The sequence below is a fragment of the Saccopteryx leptura genome, chromosome 9 (assembly GCF_036850995.1).
Source record: "Saccopteryx leptura isolate mSacLep1 chromosome 9, mSacLep1_pri_phased_curated, whole genome shotgun sequence".
In the NCBI taxonomy this organism is placed as follows: domain Eukaryota; kingdom Metazoa; phylum Chordata; class Mammalia; order Chiroptera; family Emballonuridae; genus Saccopteryx; species Saccopteryx leptura.
In genome coordinates, this window is record NC_089511.1 from 92,525,654 (window position 1) to 92,541,310 (window position 15,657).

At 42.8% G+C, this 15,657-nt stretch overlaps 1 protein-coding gene across 1 annotated transcript in view; it reads right to left on the reverse strand.

The window, feature by feature from the left end:
* Positions 1-5,800: 5,800 nt before the first annotated feature.
* Positions 5,801-15,657, reverse strand: part of ALOX5 (arachidonate 5-lipoxygenase) — a 54,316-nt gene continuing 44,459 nt past the window's right edge. Inside the window, exons 11-14 of the mRNA XM_066349634.1 lie at positions 15,120-15,241; positions 14,278-14,378; positions 13,767-13,937; positions 5,801-6,463 (exon numbers count right to left, since the gene is read on the reverse strand). Coding sequence (XP_066205731.1) covers positions 6,284-6,463; positions 13,767-13,937; positions 14,278-14,378; positions 15,120-15,241 — 574 coding nt within the window. The 3' untranslated portion in view covers positions 5,801-6,283. The remainder of the gene's footprint in view (positions 6,464-13,766; positions 13,938-14,277; positions 14,379-15,119; positions 15,242-15,657) is intronic.

The following is a 15,657-nucleotide window of genomic DNA, read 5'->3' on the forward strand; positions in this document are numbered from 1 at the left end:
TTTCTTGCCTGAACTCGGTGTCCTCCTTCGGCTGACCTTACAGGTACCAATAAGTAGAATTCCTCATAGCTACCTCAAGAGTAATCTTGAAGAGCCTACCAACCCTTATGTTAAGCGGGAGTGTACCACTGTAAAGGGAAGTCGAATTGGGGATGCCTGATTGATGTATAGCTCAGGCTCTACTGGGACATTCTCTCTCTCCCCCTTCCACAGCCATGGCTTGATTGGTTAGCCAGGTGGCCCAAATGCTGAGGATGGCTCCATGACCTCACCTCAGGTGATAAAAATAGCTCAGTTGTTGAGCAACAGAGCAACACCCAGATGGGCAGAGCATCACCCTATAGGGGGCTTGCCAGGTGGATCCTGGGAGGGGCACATACCTACCTGGTATATCTCTCTCTGCCTCCTCTCCCCTCACTTATTTAAAAAAGAAAATAGTGAGTGCAACCAGGATCCCTGTCTGGTGGCTCAATAGATAAAACATTGACCCAGCATGCAGAGGTCAGGGCACATACGAGAAGCAATGTGTGCACAACTAAGTGGAACAACTAAGTGAAACAATGAGTTGGTTCTTCTCTTTCTCTCTCCCATCCTCTTTCTCTCTTCTTTCCCCAACCTCCTTCCTCTTTCAAATCAATGGGAAACTTTTTGTTGTTGTTGTTGTTTTTTATTTAGTGAGAGGAGGGGAGGTACAGACAGACTCCCGCATGTGCCCAAACTGGGATCAACCCTGCAAGCCTACTAGAGGGTGATGCTCTGCCCATCTGGGGTCCTTGCTCCATTGCAACAGGAGCTATTTGAGGTAGAGGCCATGGAACCATCCTCAGTGCCCGTGGCCAGCTTGCTCTGATCAAGCCATGGCTGCAGGAGGGAAGGAGAAAGAAAGAGAGAGAGAGAAGCGAGAAGGGGGTTGGTAGAGAAGCAGATGGGTGCTTCTCCTGTGTGCCCTGACTGGGAATTGAACCCAGGACATCCACACAGCAGGCTAATGCTCTACCACTGAGCCAACTGGCCAGAGTCTCAATGGGAAATTTAAAAAAAATTTTTTTAATGTAACAGGAAATAAATATACTATATTACTGATTTACTGATCTTAGTCTGACTAACCAAAAAATAGAGCTAAATAAGAATGTACTAAGAAAGTAAACTTATAAAAGGATTCCTGTAAAATGTTAAATCCAGTGTGCTCTTATAACCATGATTCAGTACCCCCAGTTTAATGATCAAAGTTATGTATTCTGTAACAAATCAATAGTATACAATCAACCCTGTGCTTTCATCTTGTTACCAGACAGGGAGCTGATGCTTCGGGTCTGCCTAGGACCAGCTGGTAACATATGGGTTCTTGACCTTGTGCAGGAAAAATTTCACAACAGAAACCTGGGTGATTTTTTGAGAGTAAGTTTATTAAAGCTGGGGACAGTGAAACAAGAAAGGGCCTAGAATAGAAGAAGAAAACTATAAGAATTTTTTTCTGCCAATACATTGCTTTTGAATTTCATCCATGCTATTTTATCAGTTAGCTCATTTCTTGTTGTTGTGGATTAATACTCCATTGTATGAATATACCGATCACTTCATCTTTTTTTATTGCTGAATACTTCAGTTTACAGTTTCTGGCTACTATGAGTTAGAACTGCTACAAATATTTTTGTGAACATATGTTTTCATTTCTCATGGGTAGATACCTAGGAATGGAATGCTGGTTTGTAAAGGGCAGGGATATGTTTAGTTTTATAAAAAACTAAACATGTTTGCCTGACCAGGCGATGGTGCAGTGGATATAGTGTCAGACTGGGATGCAGAGGACCCAGGTTCGAGACCCCGAAGTCACCAGCTTGAGCGTGGGCTCATATGGTTCGAGCAAAAAAAAAAAAAGCTCACCAGCTTGGACCCAAGGTCACTGACTTGAGCAAGGGGTTACTTGGTCTGCTGTAGCCTCATGGTCAAGGCACATATGAGAAAGCAATCAATGAACAACTAAAGTGCCACAATGAGAAACTGATGATTGATGTTTCTCATCTCTCTCTGCTCCTGTCTGTCTGTCCCTATCTATCCCTCTCTCTGACTCTCTCTCTGTCTCTGAAAAAAAAAAAAACCAAAACACCAAACACAAACTAAAAACTAAACACATTTTCCAAAGCAAGGGACCAACCATGTGTGAAGGTTTGTTCATATGCTTGCTAGCATTTGGTTTTGTTAGTCATCAACATAAAAGAAGTGTAGCCATTCTTGTAGATGTATAGTTATATCTCATTGTGGTTTTACGGTGTTGTTTTCTAATGACTCTGCTTATTGGCCATTCACAAACCTTATCAGTCTCTGTTTCAGGGGTTATCAAACTATGGCCCACTGATCAAATCCACCCCATGGACTGATGTTGCAAGGTCCTTGAGCTAAGAATCTGTTTCATGTTTTCAAAAGATTGTTTTTAAAAAATGAAACACATTGGAGATGGCCTGTCAAACCTAAAATATTTATAGAAGAAATTTTGCAAGCCTGCTCTGTATTTAAGTATGTCTCTTATATATAGCATATTGTTGGGTATTGGCTTTTTATTTATATTTTAATATTTACTTTTTTGAGTAAAAATTTAAGTATGTCTCTTATATATAGCATATTGTTGGGTATTGGCTTTTTATTTATATTTTAATATTTACTTTTTTGAGCTAGCAGGACAAACTATATTAGATGTGGGGACATCTGTGTCTTAGACTCTGGGAAATGGCACTTGTATCAATTTCAAACACATATGTTGATCTGATTTAACTTAAAATGGGTGAGGCATCACTATAGCCTGATGTTACCTATAGCTGAGTTTTGTCAGGGTGAACTTAACAGGAGCCCTTTAAACTGAACTTTGTACCTGCTGATGCTTGCTCAGTATCCAGTGCCACTGGGACCTTGAACATATACGGGTCATCACATCTGCCCTGGACAACAATGTTTGTTTGGATGGAAAGTCCATGACTTGAGCAAACTTCTCTATTTACTAAGTCGAGAAAATGTAAACTATCTCTTCACTGATGGCAAGGATTCTTCTGGGGACGGGGCTTTTAGGTTCCATCTTGTAGCCACAGTGGAAAGCACATGATGATCTAAGTGAGCACGAGACTCTGTGTCCTTCATGCAGGGTATCTGCAGAGGTCTGCAGCTTGAGCGTAAGCCCTGTCAAGCCACAGATACAGTTCCCTTCAGGAGGGAAAGAGAAGTAATTTCTCATAGCTTGGAAGCCAATCATTGGCTTATTGGTTACTTTTGGAAGTTGCATTTTCAGTGAAGTGAAATGGCTACTCAGGTGTACTAAGTGTATACTCGTCCTCACTTTCTGCTGCTCAAAATGTCATATTGTCATTTACAATAACATGGGTGGACCTTGAGAACATTATACTGAGTGAAATAAGTCAGTAAGAGCTAAGAACTATAAAATTTCACATATAGGTGGGATATAAAACAGATTCATGGACATAGATAAAAGTGGTTACCTGGGGAAAGAGAATTAAGAAAGACAAATATATGGTGACAGAAAATGATTTGACGTTGGGTGATGGGCACACAACGCAATCAATAGTTCAAATGCTATAGAGATGCTCACTTGAAACCTATGTACTTTTTTTTGAAACCTATGTACTCTCTTTGATCAATGTCATCCCATTAAATTTAATCTCTAAATTAATAAAAGAAAAGAATTACCGGAAAAAATAAATACATTTGTCTAAATTTTGTTTCAAAAAATAAAAATTTTTTAAAAGGTAACCAAAATTAATGTAGAGAAATATGAGGTATTTTAAAAATCTATTCTGATGCCTGACCAGGCGGTGGCGCAGTGGATAGAGCGTCGGGCTGGCATGCGGAAGGACCCAGGTTCGAGACCCCGAGGTTGCCAGCTTGAGCGTGGGCTTATCTGGTTTGAGCAAAGCTCACCAGCTTGGACCCAAGGTCGATGGCTCCAGCAAGGAGTTACTCGGTCTGCTGAAGGCCCCCGGTCAAGGCACATATGAGAAAGCAATCAATGAGATATAACTATACAACTACAAGAATGGCTACACTTCTTTTATGTTGATGACTAACAAAACCAAATGCTAGCAAGCATATGAACAACTTAGGTGTTGCAATGAAAAACTGATGATTGATGCTTCTCATCTCTCTCCGTTCCTGTCTGTCTGTCCCTATCTATTCCTCTCTCTGACTCTCTCTCTGTCCCTGTAAAAAAACAAAAAAAACAAAACTATTCTAATAATCTCTGCCTTTTTGTAGTTTTTAGTCCATTTAATGTAATTATTGATATGTTTGGTTCTGTGTTTATAATTTTATTATTTGATTTGTTTGCCCCCTCTGTTTTCTCTATTCCTCTTTCCCTTCTTTCTTTTAGCTTTTTATACATTTTAGAATACCACTCATTGGTTTTAGCTATACATTATTTTTAGTGGTTGCTCTAGGGCCATGGTCGGCAAACTCATTAGTCAACAGAGCCAAATATCAACAGTACAGCGATTGAAATTTGAAGAGCCAACTTTTTTAAACTTAAATTATATAGGTAGGTACATTCCTTATCGAGATAGTGCCCGAATGTGGTATTTTGTGGGAGAGCTACACTCAAGGGGCCAAAGAGCTGCATGTGGCTCACGAGCCGCAGTTTGCCAACCACTGCTCTAGGGAATACAATATACCTACTTAAAATTTTGCAATCTACTAAGAATTAATATTGGGCAAATTTATATAAGATAGAGAAACCATGTCAATGAAGAAGTCCATTTAATACCTATTGTCTTTCATGCTGTCTTTACATGTATTGTGAATGCCACATAACAATGTTGTCATATTTGTTTTAAATAGTTATATATATGTGTGTGTGTTTTGGGTTTTTTGTTTGTTTGTTTATTTTACCCAGTGAGAAGAGGGGAGGCAGAGAGACAGACTCCCACATGCTCCCTGACCAGGATCCACCCCACAAGCCCACTAAGGGGCAATGCTCTGCCCATCAGGCCATTGCTCTGTTGCTCAGCAATTCAACTCTTCTTCCTGCCTGAGACAGAGGCCATGGAGCCAACCTCAATGCTTGGGGCCAACTCACTCCAATCAAGCATGGCTGCAGGAGGGGAAAGAGAGAGAGAGAAGCAAGAGGGGGGAAGGGTGGAGAAATGGATGGGCACTTCTCCTGTGTGCCCTGACCAGGAATCGAACCTGGGATATTCACATGCTGGGGTAATGCTCTACCACTGAGCCAACTGGTCAGGGCCTATAGTCATATATTTTTTACAGGAATTAAGAAGGGGAGAAATGTCTCTTAATTTAGCAAATACTTGCCACGTCTGTTACTCTCCCATCCTTCCTAATGGCCTCAGTTTCTATCTGTGTCATTTCCCTTCAACCTGAAGAATTTCCTTGAGCATTTTTTGTGTGTGTGTAGATCTGCTGGTAGCATTTTTAGTTTTATTTTCCATAAAATTATTTTATTTTCATAATTGTCCCCTACAATTTCTGATTGAACATTTGATCTGTAATTAAAATTATTCCATTGCATGTTACCTGTGTCACTGCTTTCGAGATTTTCTCTATAACTGGTTTTGAGGAGTGTGACTCTGAAGTGTGGTTTACTTTGTATTTATTCTGCTTGCTTCCTGAAGCTATCCAGACTGGGGGTAGTAGGGAGACTTTTGCCTAGATGGAGTCACAATGATTATGGCTTTGTGTGTGGGTGGATGTGGGGGATGTGAGCTCTTTGAGTTGGTTGGAATACAGCATGTGGAAGGAAACCTGTTTTAAATGAACTTTATTTTTATGACAACCAATTTTTAATTCATTTAAGAAGAATTTATTTGGGCATGCACTGTATGCAAGAAATTGAACGAAGTCTAAACATAAAATAATCATTCCATGTCCCCAATAAGAAACATGTATCTGTTATGCTGAGTTGTAGGTGCTGAGTGCTGATGTAGATGTGGTGCAGGAAGCTATGCCATCTCACTCTGTGTAGGAGGGTCCCTTAGTGTTTCCACACATTAGCAAAGGGATTTGCTCAAGAGTGAGCAGTAAAAAAGGAACATATGCCGAAGCTTTGCTAGAATGTGGCCCAGACTAGGCAGCTTTTGGTTTGAAGCCAGTCAGCCTGGGGCCTGAGGGCAGAACTCCCAGGAATCCTGGTAGGCTTGGGCAGAGAGAGATGCCAGGAGGCCTGCCTCATGGCTGGCCCATGAGCCTCCCACCCTGGTGGAGTCAGGGTGGAGAACAACACGTGGAACAGGTGGCCATCCCGGCCGGAGTGAGAGGCTCAGGCAGCCACTCATATGGCAACGCTGTTGGGAATCCGGTCTGGAGACAAATAGTAATATGGTAGCTTCTTCTTCTTGTTGCGCTCAGCAATCACACTGATGATGCCATCGAGGTTCTTGCGGAACCGGGCCATGGCCTCTTTTACCGGTTTCTCAATGAAATGCTCCTCTGGGTACATGCCTAAGAAGAGCTGAGAACCCAGGCAGACAGACAGACAGGTTAATCTGCAGTGCAGTGATGTTAATGAACGGAACCTCTCCCACCCACAGAGATCATGCGTGGGGAATCATCCTCTGCCACCTGTTGAGAACACCCCAGGATACTAATGCCATCTCTGACCTGGCTTTTCCTAAGGAAGGGATAACTTCCCTTCTATGGGGGGCTATAAGGATGTGTGTGAGAGCTCTCGTGGTCGCAGCTGTGGTGGGCATGTGGCTATGGAGGCCTGCTTTGTCCTGTGCTACACAGCCCTCCTGCCTCTCCATCTTGGCTCCCAGCTACGTGGCCAGAGAGGCCAGCGAGCACACAACCCTATCGAGGTGGTGTGCTCATTTGCATGCTCAGGCATATGTCTGCAAATTAAAACCAGACATTTTTTCAAAAGCAACCATTAGATTGTTAAAATTGGGAAATTTCATCTCCATAACTGGAAAGGGCAGGGGAAATATTATATACAAGTGATGGGATTTTGGATTTAGTTTGTGGAGGGCAGTTCAGTCTCAACATTCTTTGATCAAGGAATTCCCCAATGAGAAACACATACTCTGGTCCTACTGAACACGTGCAGACACATATGCAAAGATGTTAGTGAGCAAATAACACGAGTAAATGCTCTAAATAAGTTAATGCCTGAGATTTCAAAATGGAAGCAGAGAAGGCAGATATACAAACTGCCACATCATGGGACCAAACTGGATTACAAATTAATTTAAGAACAATCATTGTGAAAAACCAACTTTAGACTAAAAGAACAGGACGGAAAAACCGAGGAGCACAGAAGAAACCACACTGAGCCTGGTAGGAAGTGTGGGGATGCAGTGGGGGCTCCCGCACTTCCAGGAGCAAGGGGAAGCTGAGGGTACAGAGGAATTCTCACCGGAAGAGAGATCCTGAGAGACGGGGGTCCTCAGTCCCAGGACCAGAACCCCAGCCTAGAAACCCATTGACTGGAGGAAACAGCCTGACAGCATTGAATGGGGAAAAGAGTGGGATTTCTGTCTGTGGGAAAAGGCTGGTGAAGAAGTTGCAGCCTTAAAGGGCCAGCGCAGAAAATACCACTCACAGCCACTTGCCTGGGGCTCTGGGGGTGAGGAGGGCTGAGAGAACTGGTCTTGTATGAGGAGAGTGGGGAGATCGAGGCATGGGGACACAAACAGTAACAGGGAGAAGAATACCTGAGCTGAGTCATTCTCCAGTGCCGAGGTAGCCATAGCTGGGGGTAGGGTAGCTCCCTCTATCCAGCACAAGCCTAATGTGGAGCCAGTTGACTCACCTCCAAAAAGCTTTCCAGCTCCAATCAGTGCAAAAGGCCGTTCAGAATAGAACTACCTTATGACCCAGCAATCCCTCTACTGGGTATATACCCCAAAAACTCAGAAACATGGATACGTAAAGACACGTGCAGCCCCATGTTCATTGCAGCATTGTTCACAGTGGCAAGGACATGGAAACAACCAAAAAGCCCATCAATAGATGACTGGATAAAGAAGATGTGGCACATATACACTATGGAATACTACTCAGCCATAAGAAATGATGACATTGGATCATTTACAGCAAAATGGTGGGATCTTGATAACATGACACGAAGTGAAATAAGTAAATCAGAAAAAACCAGGAACTGCATTATTCCATATGTAGGTGGGACATAAAAGTGAGACTAAGAGACATTGATAAGAGTGTGGTGGTTACGGGGGGAGGGGGGAGAGGGAGAGGGAAAGGGGGAGGGGCACAAAGAAAACTAGATAGAAGGTGACAGAGGACAATCTGACTTTGGGTGATGGGTATGCAACATAATTGAACGACAAGATAACCTGGACATGTTATCTTTGAATATATGTATCCTGATTTATTGATGTCGCCCCATTAAAAAAATAAAATAAAATAAACAAAAAAAAACTACAAAAGGCCGTTCAGAAAGGAGGAAGTAAAGGGGAGGGGCAGTGACTCAGGTTTCCGGGGAGACTTGAGCTACACCACCCCCTTCTGATATGGAGAACGTGCCCTGCCCCTAGAGAGTAACTGGGCAGACCACACCTTCTTGTTCTCAGGTCACACCTACTGCATTCCTGGATAGAGTTTCAGCTGGGGCCAAAGAGCAAGATACTCCCTCTACCCCCGTTCTAAACACAGAAGTTCCCTGTGGACTCAGAAAACAAACAGCAGGGAATTAAGACTTTTAAGTGGCTCTACTAATTAAGGAGAATTAAAAGCCGAGCAACCAGCAGAGGCTGAGGGATAAAGACCTGGAGGAGGAGCTGCATTCCATATACCAACCTCAGACCCACAACCCCAACAGGTTTGCAAACCACACACAGATAAAATGGGAAGACAGAGAAATGTAATCCATATGAATCAACAAGAGAAATCCCCAGAAAAAGAACTGAATGAGATGGAAGTAACCAAATTACCGGATACAGAGTTTAAAATAATGATTGTTAGGATGCTTAAGGATCTCAGAGCTACAATGGGTAGACTTAATGAGCACCTAAATAAAGAAATTACAAGCATCAAAAAGGACATTGAAATTATAAAAAAGAATCAATCAGAAATGAAGGCTACACTAGAAGGGATCAACAACAGGCTGGCTGAAGTAGAGGATTGAATCAACAAATTAGAGGACAAGATAAATAAAAACTGAAACAGAGAAGCAAAAATAAAAGAGACTCAAAAAGTCTAAGGAAACTATAAGAGAACTCTATGACAATGTGAAGAGAAAAAACATCTACATCATAGGGGTTCCTGAAAGAGAAGAGAAAGAACAAGGGATAGAGAACCTGTTTGAAGAAATCATAGCAAAGAATAAAATGGCAATAAACAACTACATATCAATAATAACCTTAAATGTAAATGAATTAAATGCTCCATTCAAAAGAGATAGGGGTAGCTGCATGGATAAGAAAACAGGACCCATACATATGTTGTCTACAAGAGACCAACCTCAGAATAAAAGATACACACAGAGAGTAAAGGGATGGAAAAAAATATTTCATGCAAACAGAAAGGAAAGAAAAAGCTGGGGTAGCACAATTACTAATATTGGACAAAATAAACTTTAAAACAAAGGCTATAGTAAGAGATAAAGAAGGTCACTACATAATGATAAAAGGAACATTACAACAGGAATATATAACCATTATAAATATATATGCACCTAATACAGGAGCACCTAAATATGTAAAACAGATTTTGATGGACAAAAGGGACAAGAGCAACAGCAATACTATAATAATAGGGGATTTTAATACCCCACTAACATCAACGGATAGAACCTCCAGCCAGAAAATTAACAAAGAAACAGTGGCCTTAAATCACACACTAGATCAACTGGATTTAATAGATATCTTCAGAACCTTTCACCCCAAAGCACCAGAATATACATTCTTTTCAAGTGCTCACGGTACATTCTTTAGGATAGACCACATGTTAGGACACAAAACAAGTCCTAATAAATTTAAGAAGATTGAAATAATATCAAGCACCTTCTCTGATCACAATGGCATGAAAGTAGAAATCAACTACAATAGAAAAACTGAAAAGCATTCAAACACTTGGAGACTAAATAGCATGCTATTAAATAATGAATGAGATCAAGGAAGAAATCAAAAAGTTCCTTGAAACAAATGAAAATAAACATACAACAATTCAAAATTTATGGGACACAGCAAAAGCAGTCCTGAGAGAGAAGTTCATAGCATTACAGGCATACCTTAAGAAGCAAGAAAAAGCTCAAATTAACAACTTAACCCTGCACCTAAAAGAACTAGAAAAAGCACAGCAAGTAAACCCAGAGGTAGTAGAAGGAAGGAAATAATAAAGATCAGAGTGGAAATAAATGACACTGAGGCAAAATACAAACAAAACTACAGAAGATCAATGAAACAAGAGCTGGTTCTTTGAAAAGGTAAACAGAATTGATGAACCTTTAACCAGACTCACCAAGAAAAAAAGAGAGAGGGCTTAAATAAATAAAATTAGAAATGAGAGTGGAGAAGTAACAACGGACACAGCAGAAATTCAAAGGATTGTAAAAAAATACTATGAAGAACTGTATGCTCCCAAATGGGACAACCTAGATGAAATGGATAAATTCCTTGAAAAATATAATCATTCAAAAATCAATCTGGAAGAATCAGAAAACCTAAACAGACCAATTACAACAAAAGAGATTGAAACAGTTATCAAATAACTCCCAACAAACCAAAGTTCTGGGCCTGATGGCTTCACAGGCGAATTTTACCAAATATTCAAAGAAGAACTAACTCCTATCCTTCTCAAGCTTTTTCAGAAAATTCAAGAGGAGGGAAAACTTCCAAGCTCCTTTTATGAGGAGAATATAAGCCTCATCCAAAACCAGGCAAAGACCCTACAAAGAAAGAAAACCATAGACCAATATCCCCGATGAACTTAGATGCTAAAATTCTCAACAAAATATTAGCAAACCAGATCCAGCAATACATGAAAAAAATCATACATCGTGATCAAGTGGGATTTATTCTGGGGAGGCAAGGCTGGTACAATATTCGCAAATCAATCAATGTGATTCATCACATAACAAAAGGATATAAACCACATGATAATATCAATAGACGCAGAAAAAGCATTTGATAAAATCTAGCACCCATTTATGATCAAAACTCTCAGTAAAGTGGGAATAGACGGAACATACCTCAACATGATAAAGACCATCTATGACAAACCCACAGCCAACATCATACTCAATGGGCAAAAATTAAAAGCAATCCCCTTAAGATCAAGAACAAGGCCCCTTTTTTTGAAATGGTGCCCCCTTTCACCACTTTTATTCAACATAGTTCTGTAAGTCCTAGCTACAGCAATCAGACAAGAAGAAGAAATAAAAGGCATCCAAATTGGAAAAGAGGAAGTAAAACTTTCATTATTTGCTGATGACTTGGTACTGTATATAGAAAACCCTAAAGTCTCAGTCAAAAAACTAGTGGAACTGATAAATGAATTCAGCAAGGTGGCAAGATATAAAATCAATATTCAGAAATCAGTGGCATTTATATACACCAACAATGAACTGTCAGAGAAATTAAGGAAACAATCCCCTTCACTATTACAACCAAAAGAATAAAGAACCTAGGAGTAAATTTAACCAAGGAGGTTAAAGACCTGTAATCGGAAAATTATAAAACGTTGATAAAAGAAATCAAGGAAGATACAAAAAAGTGGAAACATATACCGTGTTCATGGTTAGGAAGAATAAACATCATTAAAATGTCCATATTACCCAAAGCAATTTATAAATTCAATGCAATGCCAATTAAAATACCAATGACATACTTCAAAGATATAGAACAAATATTCCAAAAATTCATATGGAATCAAAAAAGAACACGAATAGCCTCAGCAATCTTGAAAAAGAAGAATAATGTGGGTGATATCACACTTCCTGATATCAAGTTATACTACAAGGCCATTGTACTCAAAACAGCATGGTACTGGCATAAGAATAGGCATATAGATCAATGAAACAGAACAGAGAACCCAGAAATAAACCCACACCTTTATGGCCAATTGATATTTGACAAAGGAGGTAAGAGTATACAATGGATTAAAGACATCTTCTTTAACAAATGGAGCTGGGAAAATTGGATAAATACACGCAAAAAAATGAAACTAGATCACCAACTTGCACAATTCACAAAAACAAACTCAGAATGGATAAAAGACTTGAATGTAAGTCATGAAACCATAATCATCTTGGAAGAAAACATAGGCAGTAAGCGCTCCGACATCTCTCTTGTAGCAATATATTTGCTGATTTAACTCCACGGGCAAGTGAAATAACGGACAGGATGAACAAATGGGACTATATCAAACTAAAAAGCTTTTGCACAGCAATAGACACCATTAACAAAATAAAAAGACAAATTACACAATGGGAGAACATATTCGCCAACACGTCCAATAAAGGGTTAATAACCAAAATCTATAAAAAAAAAACTTGTAAAACTCAACACCAGGAAGGGAAACAATCCAATCAAAATTAAGCAAAATAACTAGACACTTCTCCAAAGAGGACATACAGATGGCCAATGGGCATATGAAAAAATGTTCAACATCACTGATCATCAGAGAAATGCAAATTAAAACCACAATGAGATACCACCTCACACCTGTCAGAGTTGTGCTCATTAACAAAACAACACAGAACAAGTGCTGGTGAGGATGTGGAGAAAAGGGAACCCTCTTGCACTGCTGGTGGGAATGCAGACTGGTGCAACCACTGTGGAAAACGGTATGGAGATTCCTCAAAAAATTAAAAATAGAACTGCCTTTTTACCCACTTCTAGGCATATATCCTAAGAATAACAAATCACTGATTCAAAAGTAGAAATGCACCCCCATGTTTATTGCATTGTTTACAATAGCCAAGATCTGGAAACAGCCCAAGTGTCTGTCAGTGGACGAGTGGATTAAAAAGCTGTGGTACATATATACTATGGACATAATACTACATGGCTGTGAAAAAGAAGGAAATCTTACCTTTTGCAACAACATGGATGGACTTGGAGTCTACTATGCTAAGCGAAATAAGCCAGGCAGAGAAAGAAAAATATCATATGACCTCACTCATTTGAGGAATCCAATGAACAATGTGAACTGAAGAACGGAACAGAGTCAGAGAAGGGTTCAAAGAGTCCAGAGGGAAAGGGAGGTCAGAGGGAGAGGGGATGAGAAGATGGGATCAAAGAAAGGAAAGACATTAGGGAAAGTATATACACATAACACAGAGAGATACAGGGCAGGATAGTAAATCTTGGAGGGAAGGGGGAAGGTGGTGGGGGAGGGGTATCAAGGAGAACATGGGGCGGGGAGGGAGGGAGATATATTTGGGGGAACACTTGTAACTATGTAAACAAATTTTAAAAAAAAGTTAATGCCCATGGTCTGGGCTGGTACAATCATTCTGTGCAGCACTGAGCTAATGCCATGGGATTGTGTCTTCTGAGATACACAGCTTTGGGATGAGCCTAAACAAGGTATATGTGCATGGAAATGTCTGGAAGGATATCCAGGAATCTCTTAGTGGTTCCCTCCAGGGTGCCAGTGAGAAATACACATGAGAGAACTTTGTCAAAAGCTGGGGGTTGGAGTGCTTTTGTGGGGATGGCACTGGAGGACCCTGTGGGCCACTGCAGCCCCAGAAGTCAGGATTCCTGAGTTCTGAGTCACAAACCCTGAGGTTGGGGCGTGGGTTAAACCTGGGGACATCCTACCCACCAGAAGGGGCAGAATGGACTCACCTCGTTGTCCTGGAACTGGCTCAGAGCCCACACCGCGCCCAGATGCCAGCAGGAGCGGCCTCGGTCTGGCAGTGTGTCCACGATCTGCTCAATGGTGACCACACCCTTTGCCGTGGGCGGAGGGGCCCGCATGGTCGGGGGGGCATTGGGGATCCAGGAACACCAGTCATACTGCAGGGAGAGCCACAGACACGCAACCCAGCTGGTGCCTTTCTGCGTTTCCCGCCTCCCACCTGGGTGCTCCCCTCCTTCCAACAGGGTACCGGCAGCCAGGTTACAACCCCCTCACTGTGACCAGCCGGGGTCCTCCACTAAATGGGCCGAAGCCTGAGTGGGAATACCCAATTCGGGCCCCGAGACTGCCTGAGGTCCACCTGGCTCCCTCTACCTGACTGGCAGGCTAAAAGACCAGGAGGAGGGGCAGCAGCCTCACCCCGTAGGTCAGTAGCAGTCGAGGTTAAGTTGGCCGTAGCAGTGGCTCACTCAGAGGGCTCCCCCTGCCCTTGCCCACCTGGCCAAAGTTCACTGCTGCGTGCTGTGCTGAGGCTGTGAAGATCACAACGGTCAGGTACTCGGCCAGCTCCTCCCTGGTCTTGATGGACTTGGGGAAGCCTACAGCAGAGCCAGGAGCCAGCTAAGTCCCCCCCTCTCAGGAGGGACATCCAATCAGCCGAGCTACACTGCTGCCCCAACTGTCCCCGGGGTCCCCCCCCCACCAGTGCTGGAGGGTCCAGCATGGGCAAGACACACTGGGAAGGGACAGCAGCTTGGCCCAGTGTCCTGATGTTTCTGACCCAGGCTATCAGGGTCACAGAAAGCCCCTGAAATGTTCCTATGAAACATACTGGTGGGCAGGAGTCCCTTTGGGACTCTGGCACTAACAGCAGGTACCAGGGTGAGTGCCACAGGAGGATGTTGCCCAAAGAAATTGAGAGGTGCAGAGAGGAGCAGAAAAGAGAACTGGCCTGACCAGGCGGTGGCATAGTGGATAGAGCATTGGACTGGGATGCAGAGGACCCAGGTTCAAGGCCCAAGGTCTCCAGCTTGAGCACGGGCTCATCTGGTTTGAGCAAAAGCTCACCAGCTTGGACCCAAGGTCGCTGGCTTGAGCAAGGGGTTACTTGATCTGCTGAAGGCCTGCGGTCAAGGCACATATGAGAAAGCAATCAATGAACAACTAAGGTGTCACAACGAAAAACTGATGATTGATGCTTCTCATCTCTCTCCGTTCCTGTCTGTCTGTCCCTGTCTATCCCTCTCTCTGACTCTCTCTCTGTCCCTGTAAAAAATAAATAAATAAATAAATAAATGAGAACTGGGGAAGAGCTGGGGAGAGCTGGGCGTGGTCCCCACCTGAGGCCTTCTTGCCCCGCATGCCATATACATAAACATCCTGCACAAAGTTCTGCAGCTCCTGGTCCTCCACCACCACCTGGTCACTCTCATAGTAGATGTTCACCACGTCGGCAGTAAACCTGGCTCAGGAAAAAGGGCCCGCTAGGAGGGGGTGATCCAGCCAGGGTCTGCAGAGCTGTGCCCTTGCAACCCAGGGCAGGGTCCCATCAGTGACTCTGTCACTCCTTAATGTCCAAGTCATTAAGGTCAACCCCACCCCCATCTATCCCCCTTCTCCATTAGTGCCCTGGCAATCAAGCCAGGTCCCTGGCCTCCTGAGTCAGCCGTGCAGACCCCTGGCTGGGTCCAGTAGTGCCCACACCCACCCCTCCTGGCAATCAAGCCAGGTCCCTGGCCTCCTGAGTCAGCCGTGCAGACCCCTGGCTGGGTCCAGTAGTGCCCACACCCACCCCTCCTGGCAATCAAGCCAGGTCCCTGGCCTCCTGAGTCAGCCGTGCAGACCCCTGGCTGGGTCCAGTAGTGCCCACACCCACCC